General features: G+C 36.0%; 1 protein-coding gene across 1 annotated transcript; it reads left to right on the top strand.

Annotated features, from left to right (window-relative positions):
* The first annotated feature begins 1,510 nt into the window (after positions 1–1,510).
* LOC146140838 (transcobalamin-2-like) lies at positions 1,511–14,815 on the top strand. The gene is made up of 9 exons (XM_083391371.1): positions 1,511–2,810; positions 3,242–3,332; positions 4,126–4,285; positions 4,449–4,582; positions 5,421–5,582; positions 6,322–6,556; positions 7,089–7,222; positions 13,734–13,971; positions 14,553–14,815. Exons 2-9 carry the CDS (start codon positions 3,260–3,262, stop codon positions 14,737–14,739), a joined length of 1,323 nt encoding a protein of 440 aa, XP_083247497.1. The 5' UTR covers positions 1,511–2,810; positions 3,242–3,259; the 3' UTR covers positions 14,740–14,815.
* Positions 14,816–25,106: the final 10,291 nt, after the last annotated feature.

Below are 25,106 nucleotides of genomic sequence, written 5' to 3'. Positions count from 1 at the left end.
CATGTAGTTCGCGAAAAAATAGAGTTTGCGAGTATAGGGGTTATTAACTTCAGGTGAAGCTTTATATATACTTTTTCTGACTTCCGAATAGCAACTTTAAAACAAAAGAAAACACAAACCAGTTGCGCTTACTTCTCCAAACGCGAGCCGTAGCAGGCAACGAGAAATATTCTCCCATCACTACTAAACTTAAAAGAACACGAACAGTTTTTATTAAACCTAAAAAAGGTATCCTATACATAAATGTTTGTGAAGCTTTGATTTAGCCCATACCTTGTTTGACATTCAATGCGCTTACCGCTGCTTACTTGTTTGCTGACCTATAGTGTAAGCTGCGTTTTCTCACAGTTAAACATTAGTTACTCCGCGCACCAATAAATATATTCTACTTACATGTGTGCTGTAAGAAGCGACATGGTCGAGTAGACTCTCCGAAACCTCGCTAAACAGAGCGTTAATGGCAATGGCAAACAATAAACATTTGCTTACGGCGCAAATGAGAGTGCGATAAGCATGGTAGGCAGGTCACCACTTTAACGAATTCGAAGTTCTTTGTATTAGACATCCCAAGTGTAAAACAAATCCATCTTGCAACAGACAATTATCGTTTACCAGCCTGGCAGAAAAAGAATACTGTGGACAAATTTAAAAGAAATAAAAAGAATGCTGGCCGATCGTATTCCATAACGTTAGTTACTCCGCGCACCAATAAATATATTCTACTTAAAAAAAAATTTTATCGGACACATGTTGTTTTTGTCCGAATTATTATGATTATGCATTATTTTTTGTTCGGGCCACATAATAATTCGGTCAAAAACAACATGTGTCCAAAAAAAAAATTTTTTTTTCGGCCAATAATTCGGCCAAAAACAACATGTGCCAAAAAAAATTTTTTTTTTCGGGCCACAAATTTTTTTTTTCAGGCCACATAATAAAAGGAATGCTGGACGATCGTATTCCATGGCGATATAACGGTGTGAAAATCGTCACTTTGGCTTTCGAATAAGTTTTCAAATAAGCATAAGGAAAACAACATATGTGAGGAAACTTTACCACTTATTTTATAGTACTACTATGACGTCATTTGGCGTAAAATATCGCTAGCCTAGTGGATTTACCAAGAAAAAATTGTCTTTTTTGCGTACTTGCGTCCTATTTTGGCGTAGGATTTTCGCCGAAAAAGGTTTTGGCGTGAATCTATGGCGGCCACAAATTATGGAATGCAGTCAGGCCTGATCCAAATAATTTCGTGTCTAACCGAATATAAAATTCCAAACACCTTAGGGCATTTCTGTTTCGTGGTAATAAATTTCCAAGCGTGAAACTGTAAAAGATTTTCCCGAACGCTTGCTATATACGATCTTTCTTTATCCTGTCAAAGACATATGACTCAGATACGTTTCATGTGAAGATCTATTGATTTCAGATATGGCATCAGCATCAATATCGGATAACGATAAGAGATTTGAAGTAGCATATTTGAACGCCAGCTAAATAAATAATTAGGTAAAATTCGATAAACAGGCTAGGGAAAGAAAGTGTCTTTTATGCTATAGGCAGTGTTGTAATGACATAAGTCAATGACTTGATTTAGTGCACTTAAGTCATTATTTTTTTTTAATTAACGTGACCCAAGTATTTTGAAGAAAATGTCTTAAGTCTTTTGGACAATTGACGTGACTCGGACATGTGTCAACTAACTTGGGTTTTGTTTTTATGAAATATTTTTATATTAGAATTGATTTATTCATCTATATTTTTGAATGTAAAACAATTTGCTTGCTCTATGTTACTTTTCAATTGAGGTAATGCTCACTAACGGACTCGGACAAGGTTACCAATTGTAATAAAACGTTTTATTTTTATGTGAATAACTTGACTTGAAGTTGACTTCTTTTAATAGGGACTTGACTTGAGACTAGACTTATATTTTGCAAAAATACCGAACTGAGCCGAATATTTTAAAAGTACCTAAACCTTAACCAAATCCGAACCTTTTAAAAAGACAGTTCACTCTAGCATGATGCAAGTTGTGTTTTACAGAGTCAAGTTATACTATATTCGAAATTTTATGAAAAAAAATAATGTTTAATGAATAAAACCTTGTTTTTTTATTTTTTAGATGTTTTAATAAGAGTTGCTTGCTATTTAATACGCCGCGAAATTGAATTAAGTAGTTGCAGTCCTATGTTTTTTCCATACACTTGTTAACGCAACACTCGTATCCGAACCGGAATTTTATAAACCACTTTTTTAAATAAATCTAGGCGAATCAGAGCTGAATCGGAACTTTTGAATTGCTCCGAACCGAAACCGTAACTAAACCGGATTCCGAAAGAAAAAATCAATGAACGATGGTTTCCTTTACGATGCACCAATACCTAAGAAAGATTTTCTAGTTTTACATTTGTGATTAGCCATATATATAGCATAAGGATTCGGATAAACATTTAATAAAACACGCGTCCACTTAGGTGGAAGAAAATTGTGCAAGCTAAAGTGAAATTCAGGCAATTCCTAACGACAATCAAGTTTGAGTATTGTGACCATTAAAAAAATTAAGTATGGGGGGGTAATTCAACAAATTGATTCAAACAGTTGACAGTTTTAACTACAATCTAATTTATTAAAGATAACTTGTGTGCACCGCACTTTTTTATCAATGATGCTACTTAGTTCACCGACGTTATTACTTTAAATGAACTCGATCGGAACGAAGTGTTATTTCTATAGGTTGCGCAAGCTCAATAATTGAATTTAAGGAAAGTTGAGAAGATTTGAATTGCTAAAAATTGTTGATAAAAGAGGTAAACATTTTTGATATTTAGATAAGTCCGGTGATAAACACAGCAAAAAAGTAGTACATTTCTATATTTTTTAAATAGAGTAAACAACAGAAAATATATTGTTAACGTGGCGTGGTTATTCTTTACTATTCGCCATATTGTAACTTTAATTAGTTTACATATGGCCTTCGTTAGTATTAAAGAAAAATAGACACGCAGAAGTAATGTTACAAACTTTTGTACGTTCAATTAACGCAAGTAGTCTCAAAGTTTGTGATTTAGGGGACGCCTGCCGGTCTGGCTGGCTGGCTGGCCAACTCCGCATTTCACCGCAATAGCCATTCATGCATGAAAAAAACAAATAACAAAGTGATGACTGGCTGCTTGGACTTTGATTTATTGGTTGTCTTTGTTGCATAGTTGTGTGAAAGGACCATTATTATTATTTGCAGTGTAGAATTGTGGCAGATATGTACCGTTTCGTTTTTGCATTCGTTCAGATCGCAGTTTATTTGACGTTGACAGAAGGATATAAAGTTTGCGGTAAGTTTAGTGTGGACGTATTTTAAATATTGCTGCTTCAAATGTTAAACGGGATATTTGGCTGTTTTAAGCTATCTTGCATGTAAGCAATGCCACAACGAATAAGGTCACTAAAACGTTAAGAACGCTATGTTCAAAGGACCTTAAAATAGATAGGATGTAACCTTATATTTTGAATTTGAAAGCAACATTACGGATGGCCCTTGTTAAACATAAACTAGGTCAGGTGTACTTTTAACAGAGTGGAAACGCTGACTGCTTTACTTAACTAACTTTAAACATTCTGGTAAAGTTTTACAAAAACACTAATTATCATGTAAAATCCCAAAACATACGACGTCTAACTTTCTTACCTATCTCCATTTGATTTTTGTATAGACTATCCACGTCTTACAAAAATTGTAACAATCTTACAAAGAGTTTTCTACTGTTTAAATAAACACCATGTTGATATAAAAGCTTAGGAATTTAAAACTTTACATTTTGGTTCCCATTCATTTTGTTGTTCAGCTCCTTGCAATACCAATAAGCTCCACATTGCAGGTTTAAGCATTGTTTTTTTTATAGAATTCCCAAATAAATTTATTGCAACTAATTGGGTGATCTTCAGTGTCTGTCTTTTAACGTAGGTTTAAGTTGTTACAAACGAAACAAAATCGCTCCTTCAACGCTAAAGTTTCCGACGCTTTCCAGTAAAATATTTGTTGACAAATAAGCCTTTTGTTTTGTATCTGTATAGTTGCCAATTTAAAATACAGGATCTTTTGTAAGTCTGGTCATGCTGTTATTGCAGGTGGAGCTGATTCGGTCGATGAAACCCTTAATGACAAATTGATTTCCGCCATCAATGGCCAGCCGTATTCCCAAGCAATAATAAGTCTACAGCTGGCCAATAACTCAGCAACAAACTCCTACGTGTCATGGCTTAAAGGAGAAGTTGCAGCGTATGACAAGTAAGAAAAAATGCGTAAAACAAGCGCGATAGCATTACCAGTTGTACACTATTGAAGCCAGATACAAAAGTGTTGTGAGTGGTATAATTGTACACCATAAAAAAACAGACTGGTTATATTTTTTTACAAATCACTCAAATGTTGGTTACTTCACGTTTTGCAGCAAAACCAACATCGGAAGGTTGGCTCGTGACCAAATGGCCGCTCGATCGCTTTGCCAAAACACAAGCGATTTCTCTGGAGTCAATTTAAACGAGAACCTTGTGGAATCGTTCAATCGCCAGTTCGACAATCGGGGTGACGTTTTACGTTTTCTTGAATTAAAACAGTGTAAATTCATTTCAATGCCTGCGAGATTAATATTTTATCGTTTCACTTATCTGCTTGTGTCTGCATCTGCAAAAATATCTGCATCTGCATAAATGTAACAAACAGCGTCATTAAGCATTTGTTTACCTATAAAGTATGGTTTCTGACAAAATGCCAAACGAAATAGGCTAAAAAACGGTAACAGAAAGTAAGGCCTATAAACCAACAATATCTAAAGCGAAATCATCTTTATTACAATTTAGGAATAAGACAAAACTCGTACTAGATTAAGCCTTATACTCATTGAATAAATAACACATAAAACTATAGGGATAGGTTATGAGACGATTGTGTTTTACCGGTAAACCGTTTCCTATCAACGTGCTGATTTGGTACAGGACAGTTTGACCTTACGTGGGGTTATGGGTGGGTAATGGGTGAGGTCGTAATTTGGGTTACGGTTGAAATTATTGGGGAAGTTGGCAATAAAGTTATAGGTCGGGTTTGGGGTTAAGTAAAGGGTTCTTGAGATCTTATTCTGCCTGTGTCTTACCCCGATGGGTTTAAAGCTTATTTAGATCCAGAACTTATTCCCATATTATTAAATTAGTCCTATTTTGGTCCTATTTGTAACTGTTTTATTCCAATGTTAATGTTATTGTAATCTCGGTCTTATTACTACAGACATAAAACACGCTGAATAAAAAATACAGTTGAACATTTGTTAGGTGAAGTAAAATTATACCAACAATTTTTCAAGATTCTATTTATTCAACTCACACGAATCTTTTTTCCAAACTAACTAGAATCATACTTTCAAATATAGAAGATAATCTTTTATGGACACCTAGAGACGGTTTGTACTCAACATCCCTTGCGATGCAAGCCATTTGCATTTCGAAGCTTCCTTTGAAAAATAACTTGCTGGATTTTGTTCTACAAATGCAACACTTGAATGGAAGTTTTGGGCCACCCATGCACGGAATAGGTAATAGTTATGCAGTTGTAGGTTTTACAAATGTACAAGTGTAAATGCATTTTTTTCAAAATATTTTTTAGTTCATTTAGCATGCCAGCCGCCCTATGGTGATTCTAGAAGTAAAGTCTTTTCACATCTACCCTTTGCAATATTAATCAATTCGTGTAGACTTTAATTCCAGTGTCCTTTAAAAAATATGTGATCTAATATAGTCAATCCACCTTGCCTTCGGTTTTTCTCTCCTAGCGCCACCAGCAATCCTTCCTTCCATGCACTGTTATTACTGTTTTATCGACTAATAAGGCTAAAATCATATTTTTTCAAATTGATCTTTCAATAAAATTCCTCCACCAGTCCTTCGCCATGATGGATCAAAACGTTTCTCTAACAAATGACCTAAGGGCCAAACGACTTTATCTTTACCATTTTAATAAGCGCCTTTCATGCACAGTGCATTTAAAACAATGTTTTTCAACCATTTTTTGCGGTGATTGAAATACTGACCTTAAATATAATACCGAAGCTACTCAAATACCATACAAAAAAATGCATTGACGAAACGTAATACATTGGCATTTATTAGTTCCAATTAAATTAATATGATCCATGTTCTCGAACTGCCCAGGAATGTTTTTTTTTATATTTTTTTTTTATATTTTTTTTTTCGCGATCTATGGTTGTGCAATGTATATAACGCCCGCGCAAGAAAATCTCTTTAACCCAAACCATGCAATCGTTCGATCTTTAGATGTAGCGTCGCAGATGACTCTTGCCTTGAGCTGCCTGGACGAACTTATGGAAGAGGTAAACCCACTGAAACAACGGGTTCGTCAAGCGGTTCAACGCGCCCGATCCTATCTCTACTCTCGGGGAGTAACAAGGCAAAGCCACTTCTATTTCGGAAACAAATACTCCACTCCACACGCGTTGCTTGCTCTCATGGTTTCGCATCCTGCCGGCCCGATCGCCAACGGAACGTGCAGGTAAAAGTGATTTGGTAGCATAATGCCATAGGGTTTCACACGTAAAGATTTCGTATCAAAAGCGCTCTGCTTTGTTCTTCAAGAATATGGAATTTGTTTAACACACCTTTATCATGCTTAAGGTTTTTTTTAAAACAAACGCGCCTTTAAATTAAATATACTTGTGGTTACTCTTAAGTTGCTATATTATGTTTTCGAAAAAGACAGCCTTGTCTGTTTCTATTTATTTCAAATTAAAAATAATACTCATTTTGGGGCAAAATCATCGATGCAATATAGATAAAAAGACGGCTGTTTTTTTATTGCGATCTCTAGTTTTATAAAACATTAATAAAAAGTTGTGTGGCTTTTAAAAGAGTCATGGGCGTTACAAAAGCACTAATTAAAATTTTGCTTCAGCTTAAACTGTGTGCACTGTTTGTCGTTCCACACAGATTAGCGAAAAAAAGTATGAAAAAGCGGAGGCGTTTCAAACCACTAAAATTTAAAATCTCGTTTGACCTGAAATTGTGCCTTGTTTGTCGTGCCACAGATTAGCTGCTCAAAGCATCTTTCAGCCAACAACGAATAAGGAATCTGTTGCATGGAACAGCAATTTGCTGCAAGCGTTAAATGGAAAAAGCGTATTGTCTTTGAGGGGAGAGCTAACTTGCCAACCTAATGGAGGTGAATAAGTCTGCTACTAGATTTTTAGGACAGAATGCGGAGGACTTTTTAAATGTTCCTCTCACTGAAAATGTTTTGCTCATTTTAATTTTATGCCACTCACTTTTTAATGCCGTTTTACACACTTTCCTAAATAAACCAAAATAGTTTATGATTTAATATGACGGCATCTGGCATAAACATTTGGCCGCTACAGGGGTGATAACTTTGTGCAAAGGTTGTAGACCAAAACATTTTTTTAGCAATAGATCGTGTTGTCTCCAGTGGTGTTATGACTTAAGTCATTGACTTGACTTGGTGCATTTAAGTCACTACTGGTTTCAAAATGACTTAAGTCTTTTGACCAAAATAACTTAACTTGACTTAAGTCTTTTGAACGAATTACTTGACTTGGACTTAAGTCGTAGTGTCAAATATCTTGAGATTAAAAATTATTTTTTATTAAAAATTGCCTAAAGTTTTGCACCTTAAACAACTAGATTGCTTTATAGCCTAATGCAGCGGTTCTCAAAGTTTTTTTCGTATTTCTCCCTTAAAGACTCAAACAATGTCAGTTCCTCCCCAAAAAATCCAAAAGGAATATTGCCAAAACTTTACAGTATATCATGGATATGATATGCAAAGAGCGTTTTTATGATTTATCTCAGAGATTACAGTGAACATTACAAAGGTAGGGTATAATTTAAAAACAATACAAAAATGTAAATAAAATTTTTACCAAACGAAATATACATAACGAATTTACAGAGCGCTATTTATTGTTAATGTAAACCATGAGCTTCATGTTTGAAAAAAACAATGAAAATTAAGGAGGAAACCATGTCAGTTATTCCCGAAAATCATCGCGTTTGCAAATGTAAAGTGTTCCATTTTTTAGTTAAAATATCTGTAATGGCACTAAAACCACATTCAACTTAATATGTAGTGTAGTCGGAAATGGAAGAAGTGTTTGCTTTGCAACCAGTAATTTGGCATACTTAACACAAACTTGTGAATCCAACCACATTAGCTGTTTTTTAAATGAATGAATTGGTAAGAGTCGCTCTCGAGCATTTGCTTTAGCATTTTACAGAATTCAAAATATATACTGGAACCGGGCAACCTTATGTTCAACCCTTTCTTTACTTTTACGTATTTACAACTAAAAGAAACAAACAGGACAAAACAGACACCTGGTGCTAGTGAACTTTACTTACTGTGACGAAAAAATATATTGTTAACCAAACAGAATCTATTATGACGTAGTTTAGCACAATTAAAGCAGCACATTGTCTTTACATGTAGACTACTGTACTTTTAGTTTGGGTCTTATAGCAAGCGACGTTTCCGTTTATTTAAACTTTGTGCAGTTAGTTATGTGTGCTAATAATCAAATAATAAAAAGTGAGCACTTTTCCTCCCCAATTCCTCCCTGGAACAAATTTCCTCTCTAAAATTTAAAATTCCCCCTAAAGGGAGCCAAGTGGCTCCCTTTGAGAACCACTGGCCTAATGCGTTTGAGTTATTTTGTGCTAACGTTGTTGCTCATTATTGGACCAGTTTAACAATTTAAATTGTTTAATAGTTTACTTTGGTATCCATGACATGCCGTGAAGTTGACATGCTCTTATAATGACTTGACTTGGGCAACATATGACTTGGACTGCTACTTTTGGTATTTTTGCCAAAAAAATATTTTTAAAAAATACTTGAATTGGACTTATTTCTCAAGTGATTTGGCTGAGACTTGGGTAATTTAAAAAATGACTTTTTCACAACACTAGCAATCTCACGAGTTTAGGTTAGTTTAAGGAAAAGCCCTAAAACATTCACTTTACTATTTGTAAACCTATAAGCTTCCTGCAACGGAGCCAAGAACGGAACATGTCAGTGCTAATAAAATACAGCTTAACTTTAGCTGCGTTATGACGCAAAACACCGATTCCCGGAAACAGTGCTACCGTCTTGCACCACTCAAGATTCAGTACTTAAGCTGACAAACTAAATTGTTTTAAAAATACCACGTTTAGGTTCCACGATAATTTTAGTTTTGCTTTCATGATAAGCAGCGATACAAATAAACTGGAGCGGCGTTCCTTTACCGGTATATCGTCCTGGTAAAAAAATGTTATTTGTCAACGAGGCCTTGTCCCAAAACTATTCATTCCTATTTCAGTTGCATATTATTTGTGCACGATATTGAACGTTAAGTCCATTTTTTAAGGTTAAATGATTAGATGTTCGGTTATGACGTAATTTTGCGCCGTCCTGCCAAAATTTTTTTTCGGTAAGAAAATCATTCTACTTTCGACCCTAAGGACGCAAGGTGATTCCAGAATATTTAGAAAAGGAGTGATTTAATTATTTTGCAAAACTTTTCAAAGATATTTTTTTAATTTAACCCAAAATGAGTGTCACAAAAATAATTGAAAAAAACAATAACACTATTTGGAGGGCGTTGGTCAATTGAAACTTGTAAATCAGCACACGTTGACAATTTATTCATTAGTACATTAATAAATAGTTCGTTGGTTTTAAAGGAAGTCACTAAATAGTTTTGAAGTACCTAGTTTGCAATACAAAACGTATAAAAAATCAGGACAAAAGGTTTAAATCGATGATTGCATTATATAACTGGTAATTAGCTTCAGTCATCAAACGTCTACTTGGCAGGTAAGATAACGTAATTTTGCACGACACCACAGGTTTGACCTTGCGTGATTCACCACACCTTGCGCGATTATAAGTTATCCGTAGGATAAAAGGCGTTGCATTGTGGAGAGTCAGCTTTTCGGGAACACCTTTCGCTTCTTAGCCGTCGTTCGTCAATAGCAATTAAGTCATCGCATGGCATCGCTTATAGTCACATGTTTGGTATCGTCGTAGAGTTCACATAACTGTGTGGGATGGTGATGCGGCGGAGAGGATTATAATTGAACTTAATTGACTAGTTCCGAGTTTGCGTCCAACAGCGTCGCGATATAACTACGAAGTTTGTGATGTGTGCGGGCTTGCAAAAACGCGTTTACCAAGGCTGTGGCTATATATAGTCATTTTTTACGTCGAACGGTATTGGCCTTCCTTATGAACATTGCTTTCGTTAACTTGTAAATACAACAAAAGGAACTACTCTTACCGAGTTTTTGATATATGGCAGTCATGAAGCTGTCAGGCATGCATCATTGCCGATAAGTTTATCCTTTAACCTACAGTTCATGCGGTACCGACACGTTAGCAACCTGACTTTCTCATTCAGTGTCAAATGCCGCGGTCACGAAGGCTGTAATTTAATAGATGATAGCGCCTTAGCGCAAATATCTGACACTCGCTTTATCAATGCGATAAATGCTGCCGTTTTTGAAAACCGTCTAAGCCCGCTTGGATTCGCTGTTCAAGTTGAGGCAAATAACTTATACGTTTCATTCACAGGGGGCTATGTGCCTTTCTTATAGTTCAGCAAAATCAAGAACTCGCATTTACAGGACAAAACAGACACCTGGTGCTAGTGAACTTTACTTATTGTGACGAAAAAGTATATTGTTAACCAAACAGAATCTATTATGACGTAGTTTAGCACAATTAAAGCAGCACATTGTCTTTACATGTAAACTACTGTACTTTTAGTTTGGGTCTTATAGCAAGCGACACAGCCTAATACACAAAGCTGGTGGCTTAAGCTTGCAAACAGGTTATGGCCGCAATCGATCAGCCGATAAAGAAGAAATCGGTTTGAACCGGTTTGAATGGTGGTCGTTGTCGTATGACCTGCCGTCGACTGCCTTGAATTACCCCCGCAGGCTGCCTTGCGTTACCCTCAAAACACATAAGTGTGATTGGCGGATAAAAGTGAGGAAGACAAAACGATTTACACAAATAATCTTCCCTTACTGAAGGTTCCATAATTATTTTTTATTAAAACAGCAGTGGTGCTTGGTTTTTCTAAACAAAATCGAAATTATTTTAGTGTTTTTGTAATTACACAATGTGCAATAAAAAATTAAATAGACAGCTACAATTACCGTGCGCCTTCAGTACTGACTGACAACGCATTCATTAAAAAAATTCAATATGAAGCGAAATCACGGGAATTATACTTATCAAAAAAAGAAAAAAATCGTTATAAAAAAGTAGAATTTTAAAGAAGCTAAAAATCCACAAAATTGGGTGACACATGCTTATATTCCTTACGTTCAGTTAAGTATAACGGTGTCTTTAAATTACACATATAGTTTATAGGTGCAATAGTGGTTTAAAACAGCCCAAAACGAAAAATTATAGAAGCCACAACATCTTAACATAGCATATAGTGTAAAAATACTGTTTGAAGTTTTATTCAAAATGTGAACAGCAAATCAAAATTATGGTCTTTTGAAATCGACATTAAAAAACCTCCAAAATGTCCAGACCATGTCGTAAATCAGTGTCGACGCAGAGTGTGTGTTTTACGGTGAGCAAGAACTACTCCTTGGGAAAACTATCTTGTAACGTCTATAATTTCACAATTGAGAGGAATAAAACTTCACCCACGTATATAAAACTTCAATACTGCAACAAATGAAGCATTATACTTTTAGAAAAATTCTGAATCCGATAAATGTGTTTGCTTTCGAAATGCCCCTGAAAGTATTTCACCTATATTTTATAATTATCAACACAATAAAAGCTATTTGAACGAAATTCCATTTAAGATCTCTCAAAAACTTTTTTCCTACGAAAAAACTGTAACCTAACTCTGTTGTTTGGAGCTGCTCTTGGTTATGATTTGTTTATAATTGCTTACTGTTGCATGCGTGGTTCGTTATATAACGTTGTAAGCATGCGAAGACGTTACCGACGCTTTCTATATGTTTGTATTTATGATCAAGTCGATAACACACTTAGAGTATATCTCTGGTTTAAATTCTGCAAAACTCACAACTCATAAAGTTGAGTGGGCTGGCCTTAGCCGTCGCTTCTTGGAGGGTGCTTTATTTTTATTCTCGTCCGTCTATTTGTTTTGCTGTTTAAGCGTAATATTACACAAAAAAACGACAAAGCTGCTGTTTTACGGCACTATTCTGTTGAACACATGTCTACTTAAATTTAAACCCGCTATTTCGGAATGTTTTGAAATTGTATTTTGGAGAACCGCCTATGAGTCAACTGGATTTTAGCGAAGCCAAATGGTTAAAAATAACAAATGCCACAAATCCCACAATAAGCATAGACCTTTTACTTAATCTATAATGATTCCGTATGTTTTTGACGTTTTTTTATAAATTTTATTATTACTTTAGGAACTGACGATGCCAGTATAGGCGAAATATATATTCCTTTTAAAAAACGTCCTGATTTTACTCGGTTTTTTTTACTTTGAGTTTCGTTGTTTGATTACACAAAAACATATAGGAAGATCGAGGAAACCAACGCCATTGGCGGTCGAAGGAGATATGAATGGAGGCGGTTATCGTATGTGGTAGTGCCTGTTTGACTGCTTTTGCCACGCACCTCATACATACGCAATCAATTCGCCTGCCCCAGAGATGTAAAACTCCCGAAAAGCGTAATCGTCACATCGCTTAGGCAGATCTCGCACCAGTCGCGTCATTCAACGAGGAAATAATGTTTTGCGACTGCAGGGCCGTGCACCAACAACTGTGGTCCGCCGTTTCCTTGGCCGCCGTGACTCCAAGCCAAATTAAAGGGTTCCTTTCATTGAATTTTCGCCCTTTTCGTACCATTATTCTTGTATTGTAAATCTCGGTTCAAAAGTGCTAAGGTAAGCAACGTAGCAGCATATACTCTGTTTTCAGGAGAATAACCAATATTATGCGGCCACGGCCTTAATCACTGGCTTAACCGGTGCCCTGCCAAGGACTCATACAACCATGCAATAAAGTCTATATTATGCAAAGACTTTATTGCATGGTTGTATTGACTCATACCGGTTTCCTGTATCTTTCGGGTTGATCGTCGGATTAGTTTCTATACTCTTGGCTAACATTATCTGCATCCTTAGAAACATTGTTAAAAAGAAACATTGCTTCTTGTGTGAAAATAATACCTCAATTTGCTAATATAATTACAAAACAATGAGCGTCTACAGTGGAAATTTCGTCAAGTCCCCAGTTGACAAAGTTATGGGCCTGATCAAAGCCTATATATAAATTAAAAATACCACTCTCTATAAGTATTTGTTAAAAATTTTATAGAAAATTATTCACTTCGTTTGTCTTTGATGTTTATCCCACGTCTTTTTCGAGCCTCCTACCATTTGCCTTCTTATTTGTTTTATGTTTTAAAGTTGAACAAAATGAATCACATACCGCAACGAACGTATAGCTCTTGATACTTCAATATATTTAAATATAACAAACAAAAATTATTCTGAAACAGATATATTTTCTTGGACACTAATCGATTACAGGTCACGTTTAGACCAAAAACAATTCTGGTTGAAGAACGTGCAGTGAGAACTCGAAAAAAAAACACTTTTACGAAGGAAAACGGCCGTTGTTTTGCCATTCACATTCCTCATTGTTTTTCCCTGTAGATGAATCTGAAATCCTCGTTAAGCCGCAGCTCGAATTCAACCCGACATGCCAACCTGTCTCGTTATATGACTCACTACTTGCCTTTTTCCGCTTCGACATCCATGTAAAGTTGTCTGTACTTCCTTCCACCTTGTGGAGCGGTTTAGGAACAAACAGCACTTTCACGATGACAGATGTCATCAAAGACACCACGCTGCTGAATATCATGAAACAGGCTCAGTGCGAAAACAAATTGAGGTAATTTTTTTTTCAATATTGTAAAACAGTGCTTTGGGTAGCGACCTAAAATGTGGGTTGCCGTTTAAATTTATTGGGTCGCCGACTGAAGTATTTTTTTTATTTATTGACAATGGTTTTCAGCAAGATTTTTTCGAAATTTACGAAAATTGCGAAAGCCACACATGACCCATGTTTATCACAATTGAATTAATGGATGCTACTGTATTAAACTTTATCTTGCAAAAAAATTAGTAAAGATAATAGGTTGTCAAAGCTTTACTGTTATACTTGCACATTCATACTTGGGTCGTCGCAAAAAAAAAATAAGAAACACTGTTCTAAAAGCATCGGTTTTATGTAACCGCGTTTAGGAAATCTGTTTCGACATCTTGGTGTTTTATAAAAATGTGGGTTAAAAGTTTTTGTAAGACGGCACATATTAAGCGGCAAACGCGGGTTACCTAAATTTTCAAATCGGCTAAACACAATTGTAGAAGTACACAAAATTAGACCAAACCTAAGATTTATCACCTTTTAAAAGAAGCTGCTAATCCACTTCATAACATGTGACATAACAACAGTAATCCTTTTTTTTGCAGTTTCAAAGTGAAGTACACATCATGGGGCCCAAGTCTGGTGTCCGTTAACGGCAGAGCAGCCTCGCAAAGCAATCGAGAGTTCTGGGCTCTTATTAACGTTAGTGATGGGAAACTGCTGCCCTTGGGTGTTGGTAAATATTTACCGTCCCATGATGACCACATTGGCTTTAAACTTATGAAGTACTAAAACTCCGGAACGATCCTAAAAACTTTCGTGTCAATAATTTGCGCTGAAAGTGTACAATAAAAGCTTGTTGAATTGCTTTAGAATTTGTTCATCTTTTATTTCGAAAATTATTCGGTCGAAAAACACACATGTTAGTATATAGACCTCATCTTACGAAATTTCGGCTTAAAAAGTTTGACGTACATTTTTATCAACTCTTGAAGTTAGTATTAGATGCTAAATTAGCTGAATGAAAAACAGATATTTTAGGATTTTTTGAAAAAAGAGCATTCTGAAATATTTCTTCCCAGAAACAGTGTTTTCTATATTTCACAGAAACAGTGTTTTATTAACATTTTAAAATTACAAGGTATTTCCCTAACCCGATCCATAAATAGTCGTATGATACATAAACAAAAGCCTTGTTACTGTTACTGTCTTTAATAGAGTTAACTAAATCGCCAATAGTTCACCTTGACCCTTCCAAGATAAGCGTTAGTTAATTCTTTATCAGTAACAGCAGAATACTCTAGCAAAGCTAGTAGGCTAATTCAGGTCAGACACTATTTATTTATATCTATTACCATCTATGGTCCATGTATGTGCTAAGCAAATGTAAAAGAAAGTATTTCTTCTAACCAACTTAAGATTCTCAGCTGTATAGTTACCCAAGTTTCTGATGCCGATACCCCGAAGTTGTTTTTTTTTCAAGCAATATTTGATACCGATCCCCTTTTTTAGGTTTTTTAACCGATACCCCGATTTTTTTGTGTTTTTTTCCAACCGATACCCGATACCGATACCCCGAATTTTTTTAACCGATACCCCATACCTGATACCGATACCCTGATTTTCTAAACGATACCCGATTCCGGCTCCGCTTATGTCAGCGTGGTGACTTTGTGCTTGATAGTGTAGCCCTTTGCAACCAAGTGTTTAAAATTTGTATCAAAAATAAATTGATCCAAAAATTGGCGACTTCTTAACCTGTACTCTACCACGCCCTAAATTGTGCCCTCACTTCATCCCAGATATTTATTTACCAAAAGCAAAGTTTCTTCCAAATGTAATTTTGTCGGTTAAGTCAGCTCCATAATGCAAAATTCTTTTGACCAGCTAAAGATTTTCTTCGCAAGGTTCAATTTCTGACGGAGCAACCAGTGGTGGGTCTGGAATTGTCGTTTCAGGTAGACTACAATTATTTTATAAAATAAGTCACTACGGTATAGTCTACGTTGTAGCGTGGCGTCCTAAAACAAATAAATTAACAAACCTGCTGTTTCGAGCGAACTCGTGCGCAAATTTCGAACAGTAGTTGTTTAAAAAGCTAAATGGGAAAAGGTTGCATTCAGTAGGTATTGTTTGATAAAACTTTAATATCTACTTAACTACACATGCGACATGTGTGTTTTTTATGAAAGCAAATAAACAGCATAAAAGCTAAACAAGCGACCACATGTGGTTATAGCAATCACAAAATTAAAAGTGAAATATAGTAATACAGCTCGCTCCCTTTTAAAAAGAGGGAAATAGAAAGCTATTCAATTAAAGTCAAGTTCGTTGCGGGACCGTTGAGAAACTTTAAAGTTTAAAAATAGTCGAAGACAGGCTGTATACATTTACGTCCAATCAAGCATGATTGATTTATCGATTGTTATCACTTCTTCTGTGATCTGTTGGTGGCCCGCGTTATTTTAAGAAATCTATAGATAATTTGCATATAAAATAAGAAATCGTCTGTATTCTCGAGAAGTTGTCTACGGATATGGTCAAATATATTTGCAAAAGTGTACGGACTATTTTGGTCACAAACTAATTTTGTTAACTATTTAGCGAAAAAAGTCTGAATTAGAGAAATATTTCCATATACTTTTCATTACTCTTTTTAGCGGAAGCACTCATACATTTGTAAATCTCGAGTAAAATTGCGCATTCTTGTATTTTCTTCCAAGTTATCTTTACTCACAAATAAAATCATCCATAACGGGCTTTGCGGTGACCCGTTGACCCAGCTTATGACTCCACGATAACTATCGACGCCCGAACGTGCATTCATCCAAACCAGATATCAGCAAACAAAGACATTCAAGCGCTCGCAGCTTGTAAGGCGCCGGCACAGATTCGTGCTGATTAATCTGTAAGATCGCCAGTCCTGAATGCTGAGTCAAGATAAATGGTTACAAAACAAAACTAATACAGTTAATTGCACTTATACTGAAAAATAACAACGAGGTAGTGTTGTAATGACTTAAGCTAATGACATGACTAAAGTGTACTAAAGTAACTATTTTTAAATTGCTTGACTTGACTTAAGTCTTTTGGACAAATGACTTGACTTTACTTGATGTAAGTCATTTGGACAAATAGCCTGACTTGACTCAAGTCTTTTGGACAAATGATTGGGTTGAAATGAAATGTTTTCATTAAGCATAATTCGTAAAATTGGGTTTTATCTTAAACTATTTAGGCCTACTTGCTATTTTACTTGATTTATTGATAACAATCAGACGAGCTGACCAATTTCAATGGGGACTTGAAATTGACTGTCTTTAATTAGGCTATGACTTGACTTGTTATTTATTTAAAAATACTTGTCTTAGACTTGAATTCTTTTACAAAAACCTTGACTTAATTAAGTTGGTTTATAAAATACTTGATTTGGACTTTAGTCGTTTCAAAATGAAAGACTCTGATCTTTGTCACTTGATACAGTTGCAGTCTTTGCAGCCGCCAACAAATTAATCATCCTACTAGGTATACCAATAAAATATGCAGAACTAGTTTTTCTGGGGGGTTCTCACGAGATGGGTTCCGCGAAATACTATGTAGCAATAAACCCGCTGACAGAGGGAGAGTTGTATCGCAATCGAGATCATTGGCTTCTTCCAAGACGTACTTTTGACCTGTCTAGGTTACCTCAGTCGTTGGACTGCATCAAAACGCTTGACGCCAGCTTCTAAGTAGGCATATACCCCGATTTCGATACACTAAGCATAAAAAATCATTGTTTTGCCAGACACATATTGTTGGTATGAGTGGTGATGTAAGTACTGCAGATTTCTCGTTGTATTTTTTGAAGATTTAAAATTGCAAATTGTTAGTTTACATTTGAAGGCAAATACCTAACTCAATGACCAAGAATATTGCCCGAATAGGTATAGTCAAAACGTTGGCCAAATATGTGGTCGAAACTTTAATAAATTTTTGCCGGAAAACCAATTATACAATCGAATTCTATTAGCTACAACATTCTATTAGCTACAATATAAAAAGTAAGCATAAACCATCATTATAAGGTAAGTGCTGTTCTCAATACTAGTTTACCAATAGTAGCCTACACTTTGTAACAATTTGAATCATACTTGTCATGCGCGTTAAGAACGAAAGGGAAACCAGACTAAGAGATGGCTATTTTACATACAAATTTAAACGTAAAAATGTAAACGAGATGCATACATTTGTTTTATATTTGGTTTGTTAAAATCATAGAGGTTGCAAAGCATAATATTACACTGTCTCATGAATTTCTTACAACGATCGCCATTCGGAGCAACAGCAGCCCGAAATCCGATAAACGCTTTGGGGAAAGTCGCTTGCCCAAAATCCCGAACGTCTGTGATATGCGGCAAACCAGTATGGCAAGGAACGGGTCGCAAAACCAAAGCGGGAAATAAGGCTGTAGTTTCAACCGAGCAACTCTAACAGGCATTCAGGCATTGCAGAAGTTTAGAAAACACCCAAGGTGCTGCGGCAAAGAGTTAGTTTAAAAGAGTAACTTTAACGTTACCGTCGACACAAAATAGGTCAGGGGAAGTGGTTTTCGAACGGCGCGCGCGGCACACAAGCAGTGAAGGCACAAGGAGCAAAGCAGGTCTAACCAGAAAATCGACATACCGCAAACTTCGCGCCCACTTGCTGATACGCGCCCGATCGACGTTGCTGGAAAACGGCTACACGTTGTTTGCCGGTTTGGGCGATTGCCATCTCGCTTTGTAGGATTGTATAATACCACGGTCGATCATTATAGACAAGGCCCCGTTTTCTTTTGAGTGCTTATGGAAATTGAATGACCTCCACGCGAATAAGCATAAAGGCGAAAAGGAAGTTATGGCGGTGGAACTTCTGGTGCTTTAAATAACAGAGCAACAAAAAGTCCTCATTTGTTAAATGCTTATCCATCATAAGCTTTGTCTGCTACGAAGCCGCTTTAAAAGGCAATTTTTGATAGGCAGTACCTTGATACTATGACCTACATTGGTACAAATGTTATATGTCGTATATGGTATTTGGGTGAAAGATATTTGGCAAGTTCATGGCCCCTAAAATTATGTTTTAAACCACCAATGTTTATCTCAAGTATTTGTTAGGTTTTTGTTATTTCGGCTTATATTTTTGCATCAGTGTATAGCTTAGCACTTTGTAAGAGCCGTCATACCATGATTTAGTATTGCGGCTTACATTTTGGTTATTGGACTTATAACCTCTACACCAAATAATAAGGTACGCGTTTTGCGGTTATCTCCTTTGAGATCAAACGATGTACACACGTACATATAACTGAACGTGATTCGAGACATATTTGTACCACTAGAATGTGTCGCGAAAAATCCTGTTCAACCGCTTCTCCGCTAAGTCGGTGACATGGATTTATCGAAATGACACGAGTGGCTTAAGGCTGGCGGTTGCGCCAGACAATAACAATTCTTGTTTTGGTTTCTGTAAGTCGGAACCGAATGCCGTTATAAAGCGTTGTCAATACCCGCAACGGATTAAGCTGGGCGTGTCCCGCTTTACACTCGATATCTTCTAAGCTTCAATCAACCAAGTGTAAGATGAGTTTTGCTTATGTTAGCGGCTTTGTACTTGCGAATAGCAGGACGTCAAAAAGAGATCAAAGCTTATCGCTAAACTGCCTTCCTTTGGCGAAATTCATTGAGTATAAGGGACTTTTCGCCTAATTGATGAAGGATTAGAACCGCTTTTCTGACCGTTTTGGAATTTTACTGACCACACAGCAGACTTGGTAACCGCCGACACTCCAAAGTCATGTTTTTGAAGCGAATTTCCGAAAAACCTAGAGACTTGGGAATTTTAAGCGGTTCTGTAATACCGAATGTCAAATGCTTCGCGCAGCGTAAGCCAAGCGTTTATCTTATGTCTGTGGAAAATGACAGAACTCAGTAAAAGCGAGCGAAATAAAGCAAGTTGGTAATAGAAATTTGAACTGCGCACATGTGCTCAAGAGTTCATCAAAACAAAGTAACATATAATGCTGTGACTTTGTTTTACACGTTCCTTTTAAAGACTAAAAATAAGACATTTTGACTAGTTTAGTTTAACCTATTATTATGTTCTTGTAAAATTAATATAACAGGTATATATTTCGTTTTTGTTATATACCTATAAACCTTCTTTAGGTTTGTATTTAATTTCAAGTCTTGCGATAATTTAATCATTAAATCCACGAGCTTTGACGTTACGACATTCCGGTTGAAAAACCTGCGTTTGATACCGATTGTAATCGTGACTTGCTTATTTTTCCGCATTCTGGTATAGGCATAACATCGACAGTGACATTGCACATTTTGATAACGGTTGGGGGCGACAATTTGCCCCGGGTCGGGTCTTTTAGAACTCGTTTGATTAAACCACTAGGACTGAAAATCGGCAAAAGGTATGGTCTCTATTATTATTGTCCTATACTTTATATTATTTCTACAAACCAAATGCCCTAAAATTTAGACAAAAATAACGGCCGTCCGATTCCAATTAATGCCATCAATGTGATCAAATAGTCAACATTTATTATAATTAACAAAAACAAAGTTGTTTTTTGGATACTCAGCTAAAGGTTGTTTTTGCGCCAAGAGAGTTTAGTTAACTTCGATTGCTTGTTACTAAATAATTTCTAAAAGTTTCTTTTTAAGATTGAAAGACTTGAGTTGAATTGTGATGCTGAAATGTACATATATTTGATAACCCAGTACCCTCTACTATCAGTATACCCTTTTATGCTATAGCCTGTATAGGGCGATTACCAATAACAATATTAGGGTTGGGTAACGACTTTAAATTAGATATTTTCGTAAATCCTTATTTCTAACAATATACCCTTTCTGGGAAGAACCCAGTAAAGACTTATTTTTTAGTAGACCTTGCTTTTCGTCGTTTTGTATCACGTTTTGGATATTCCTACCGGTTATCACGTTATAGTTTATGCGGATTACGGGTGTTACGTGAATCTAATCCTGTAGTAATCAGGATATACGGTAGCGATAAGAATCAATGAAAACTGGTTTTAATTTATATCTTGTCCGGAATCTTCATTACACCTTAGGTTTATATAAAGGAGCGATTCCGCGCCGAACAAACAATATCACAATATACCAATATAGCTAGAAGTTACCCTATATATGTTCTAATGAGAAATGACTGAAGTCAATTTCTTGACTTAAGTGAACTTTAGTCACTGTTTTCAAATGACTTAACCTGACTTGGGCAATTTGACTTTTACTTGACTGAAACGATTTGAACAAGGAAAAACTAATCAAATTTTTAATTAAATAACTTTTTTGTGAAAATTGTTTTGACTTAACTGAGAATAATGCATTTGAAATGACTTGTTTACAACATTACCCATGCCATAAATAGGAGGCTTGATAATTTTTAGATATAGTACGAATTTGCGTTAACATGACGCAATAAATAAAACTTTAAGAACCTAAAATAACGTCTAAAACTATATAGTAGACATCGTAGGTGGTTAAAGTAAGACGAAAAGGTCCAGGACTGAGTTCTGATAAAATATTTGTTGTCGGAACGGATTTCTAAAATTTTATTTTCCGCGTAAAATATGTTCAGTTTTCCATGTCCCTTTTTTTTGCAGGCTATCCCACCATCAAGATTTAGTTGCATATTTGTACACGACATCAAAAATAACCTTAGGTTTTATAAGATTGGACTTTAGATGTCCCGATATAAGACTATTTGGCGACATCATCTTTTAAAATTGTCACGAGTTCCGATTAGAAAATTTTCATTGTTTTGGTAGAAAATTTCTACTTTCACATCTGGACCTAGTAAGGGAATTGTCCAATTAGGAAACCTTTCTGTACTTTAAGGTATAGTTTAACGTCAGTGGTCTAGTTAATGTTGGCAAACAACTTTAATTCAGAAAACGCTATGATTCTTAAGCCACAAAAAAGTCAGAAAAAAAAAAAAAAAATGACACTTTAAGTTAGTTAATAAAAAATGCAGGTAAGCTATATACCATGGAATAACAAATTTATTATTATTTTGTTTAAAATAAATGACCGAAAATAGTTACATTGAAAGAAAAATCAACCAAATATGCTTAATGGAAAAGGAATCAACCAAATATGCTTAATGGAAAGAGTGTACTGTAGAGTGAATCGTGATAATCTATTCGGGCTAACGAGACTATAGCTTACGTGCTTGAATAGTACCTCGAAGGCGTTGGCGTAAATTTGCCGGGCTCCGTCTATTTTAAAATAAGCTCGGATCCTTTGTTTTAATCTCATTGAGGTTTGTGGTTTGTGCATCTTATCCCTAATTTCTCATCTGGTGTATCCCAGGGCTCCCGTGTGTTGAATATAACGATTTGCCTGTTTGCCGCCCAGATATATGCAATGGATTATATCTATAGTTTTTCTTTGCAAAGCCGTTTGGCTTACATTGCAAGTCGTTTGTAAGAGATCTCCTTGAACGATGCACATTTCAACACGGAATAGACTGGTTGATTCATTTAAAAAAAACACAGAGTGAATCAGCTATTCATGCTTTTATGTAAATGAATAACAGACCATGTTTAACGACCGCAGACTTATCGGGTTTCATGGGGACAACCCGCACGCGATAGCATTGATGAGTAAGGACTAACTTTACTGCCTATTTCAGGCCGAACTCTAATTCCTTTTGAAACTAAAAGCGACTTGATTTCGGTTGAAACGCAATCCTTTGCCATTACCATCCACACTTGTTCAAACGTAATTTTAACCTTCTTCCATTGCCTCGGCCAAATGATATTAAAAACTCAATAGTAGAGAAAGCATTTACTGTTTTTTGTTCAACACGACTTTAGTTTGTTTGCTATTGTTCTGGCAAAGAGGACATTTTCAAAATAATAGCCACTACAGTCTACAATGCCTGGCAGCAACAGCATATTCATAAGCTACGATGTTCTTACGTTGCATATACGCTTGAAATAAAATTTAGTATAACGTCGTCGGTGAAATTTAGTATAACGTCGTCGGGATGTTTTAATGGTTATGATAACGTTTAAATGTTGTTAGATTTATGTAGTCCATAGTTTTTCTACATCAGGCCGTCATTTCGTATGGGTGCTTTTCTGTTAGGGTAACATTAGATTATGCATAGATAAAAAGTGGCAGTAAACTGTCGGATATCCTTAAGATATCATTGTTAAATCAAATCTTTAGCACTTTATATGAACTTTCTACAAAAAAGCTTCATTTAAAATGTTATAAATGGTAATTTAAACTTCATCATAATGGCTTTTATATATATAAAAAAAATTTACTCCGATTATGTCAAAAACAAAATATGGTTAGTCAGTATATAAATAGGTCGGTAACCTTTAAACTTTCAAGTATCCTTGAAAACCAACGCAGGCCAAACGAGGTGGTCATCTGTCTCCATATATTAATTGCACTGGTGGTCTCGTGTCTCGTAAATGGCATGGCGCTAAGGCTTTTATGATGAAATGGACTAATTGCCGGTTGCATTTAGACGTGCTGTTGCGTCGGCCGGCATTGCTTTTTTGCAGATGAATCATTTCATCGCTGACGCTAATTACACGCTATAAACGCGCTGTTCAGTTAAAATCTGTAACAGGTCGGCCAATCACCGTCTGTCAGTCCACTCGCCTTCACGGATCAACGCAGTTATCGCGAAGAATAGAACAGTAAAGAGAAAGTTGATTTATGTAGCTTGGCATTGACTTTTGAAGTGTAATATTTGTTCATTACCGAATCCGTTTTGCGAAGAGAATTGCCTTTTTTACCCGTACGAATAACGTGAAAATTTTAACAGCTCAAAATATTAAGAAAAATACCATTGCAAAAATAAATCATTCTAAATACCATTTTCTGTTTTTTATGCCGTATTGTTGTACCTCACTTTTCGAGAGAACCTCACTTTTTCGTGATTTACTGTAGATTTAGTATATTTGTGACTTGTTTAGCTCGTTGTAATTTTTCTTAATGTAATTCGTGTTCGTCTAAACGAGTAGCAGTCTGGCTTATTATATGGACATCGGTGTTTTTAGTTTCATGAAATTAAAGTTTACTTTGTTTACTCTCTCTATATATATACAAAGGGTATATATAATAGAACAAGGGGTGGCCAACCAGTCAGAGACTAAATCCACATTTCTCACTTGCTGATTAACCACAATGAGCCACACCTTACACACGGCACACGGACAGAAATCAATATTACCCTAAGACTTGATCAGGGATGGATCCCATAAGTTAGTTTTAGGGCATGGTAAAAACATCAGCCATCAAATAAGTCTTGCGCGCAAATATGCAACAGAAATCCAGCATGAATGGATTCAAGGGTAGGGTGACAAAATAATTCGTCTTCTTAGTTAGCAATCATCAGATGCACGCGCTTTTATCACAATATTTGTCAAAACATGGAAAGTTAATCGAGTTTCGCGCAAAGCGAAAACACTTTTGCGCTAAATATACAAAACAGAAAAGAATGACAAGAAAATAAACAACACTGAAACTCCACAAAAACGAAAATGCAACCTAAGGAAGAGCCGCATAAAAATGGTTAAAGAGCCGCATGTGGATTGCAAGTCGAAGTTTGGATTTTTTTTAAAGATTTTACAGTGAAATCGTGATCCGAACGTCTTGGCAAGAATATGAGAAAAAAAATATATATATAAAGTCTTGTGTTTTCCGCGCGGAAGGGTACGCCATTTATTAAAAGCCGTGCTGGTATAATCAGATTAACTGCGACATTCTGCAAATGAAATCTTCTAAGCCTGTGTCGATTGCTTGTTTGTGGATTGCGTGATAGAAATTCACTAAGACAGTGGCAGAAATGGTATGCAAAAGGTCACTCAGTCAAAAACCGTCGTGCATAAATCGTGTACAAACTATACATAAGCGCTCCGCGCGATGATTACGTCATGAAAGCTATCTCGATTACAGTTAAATGGATAAAAAGAAGAATGACTGCAATCGAATTGGCGACTCATCAGCAGTGTATGGGTCGAGCTGTTTTGGCAACTCTAGTCGCATTCCGATAGCAACGAGACGTCACAAACAAGGCAACAATTTGCCAACTCGAAAAAGAGCGAAGCTCCGTCATCTGCGAGGCAAAGAGGCGCACGA

The sequence above is a fragment of the Ascidiella aspersa genome, chromosome 6 (genome assembly GCF_963924565.1).
Source record: "Ascidiella aspersa chromosome 6, kaAscAspe10.2, whole genome shotgun sequence".
In the NCBI taxonomy this organism is placed as follows: Eukaryota; Metazoa; Chordata; class Ascidiacea; order Phlebobranchia; family Ascidiidae; genus Ascidiella; species Ascidiella aspersa.
Note: the sequence above shows the minus strand (reverse complement) of the source record. Positions and strands in the feature narration are given on the sequence as shown.

Bases quoted from the DNA above. Each gene is read 5' to 3' on its own strand.
- LOC146140838 (XM_083391371.1), top strand. From the start codon at position 3,260: ATGTACCGTTTCGTTTTTGCATTCGTTCAGATCGCAGTTTATTTGACG. The intron at 3,333-4,125 runs GTAAGTTTAGTG...CTGTTATTGCAG, and splicing joins AGAAGGATATAAAGTTTGCG to GTGGAGCTGATTCGGTCGAT. The intron at 7,223-13,733 runs GTGAATAAGTCT...TTTTCCCTGTAG, and splicing joins AACTTGCCAACCTAATGGAG to ATGAATCTGAAATCCTCGTT.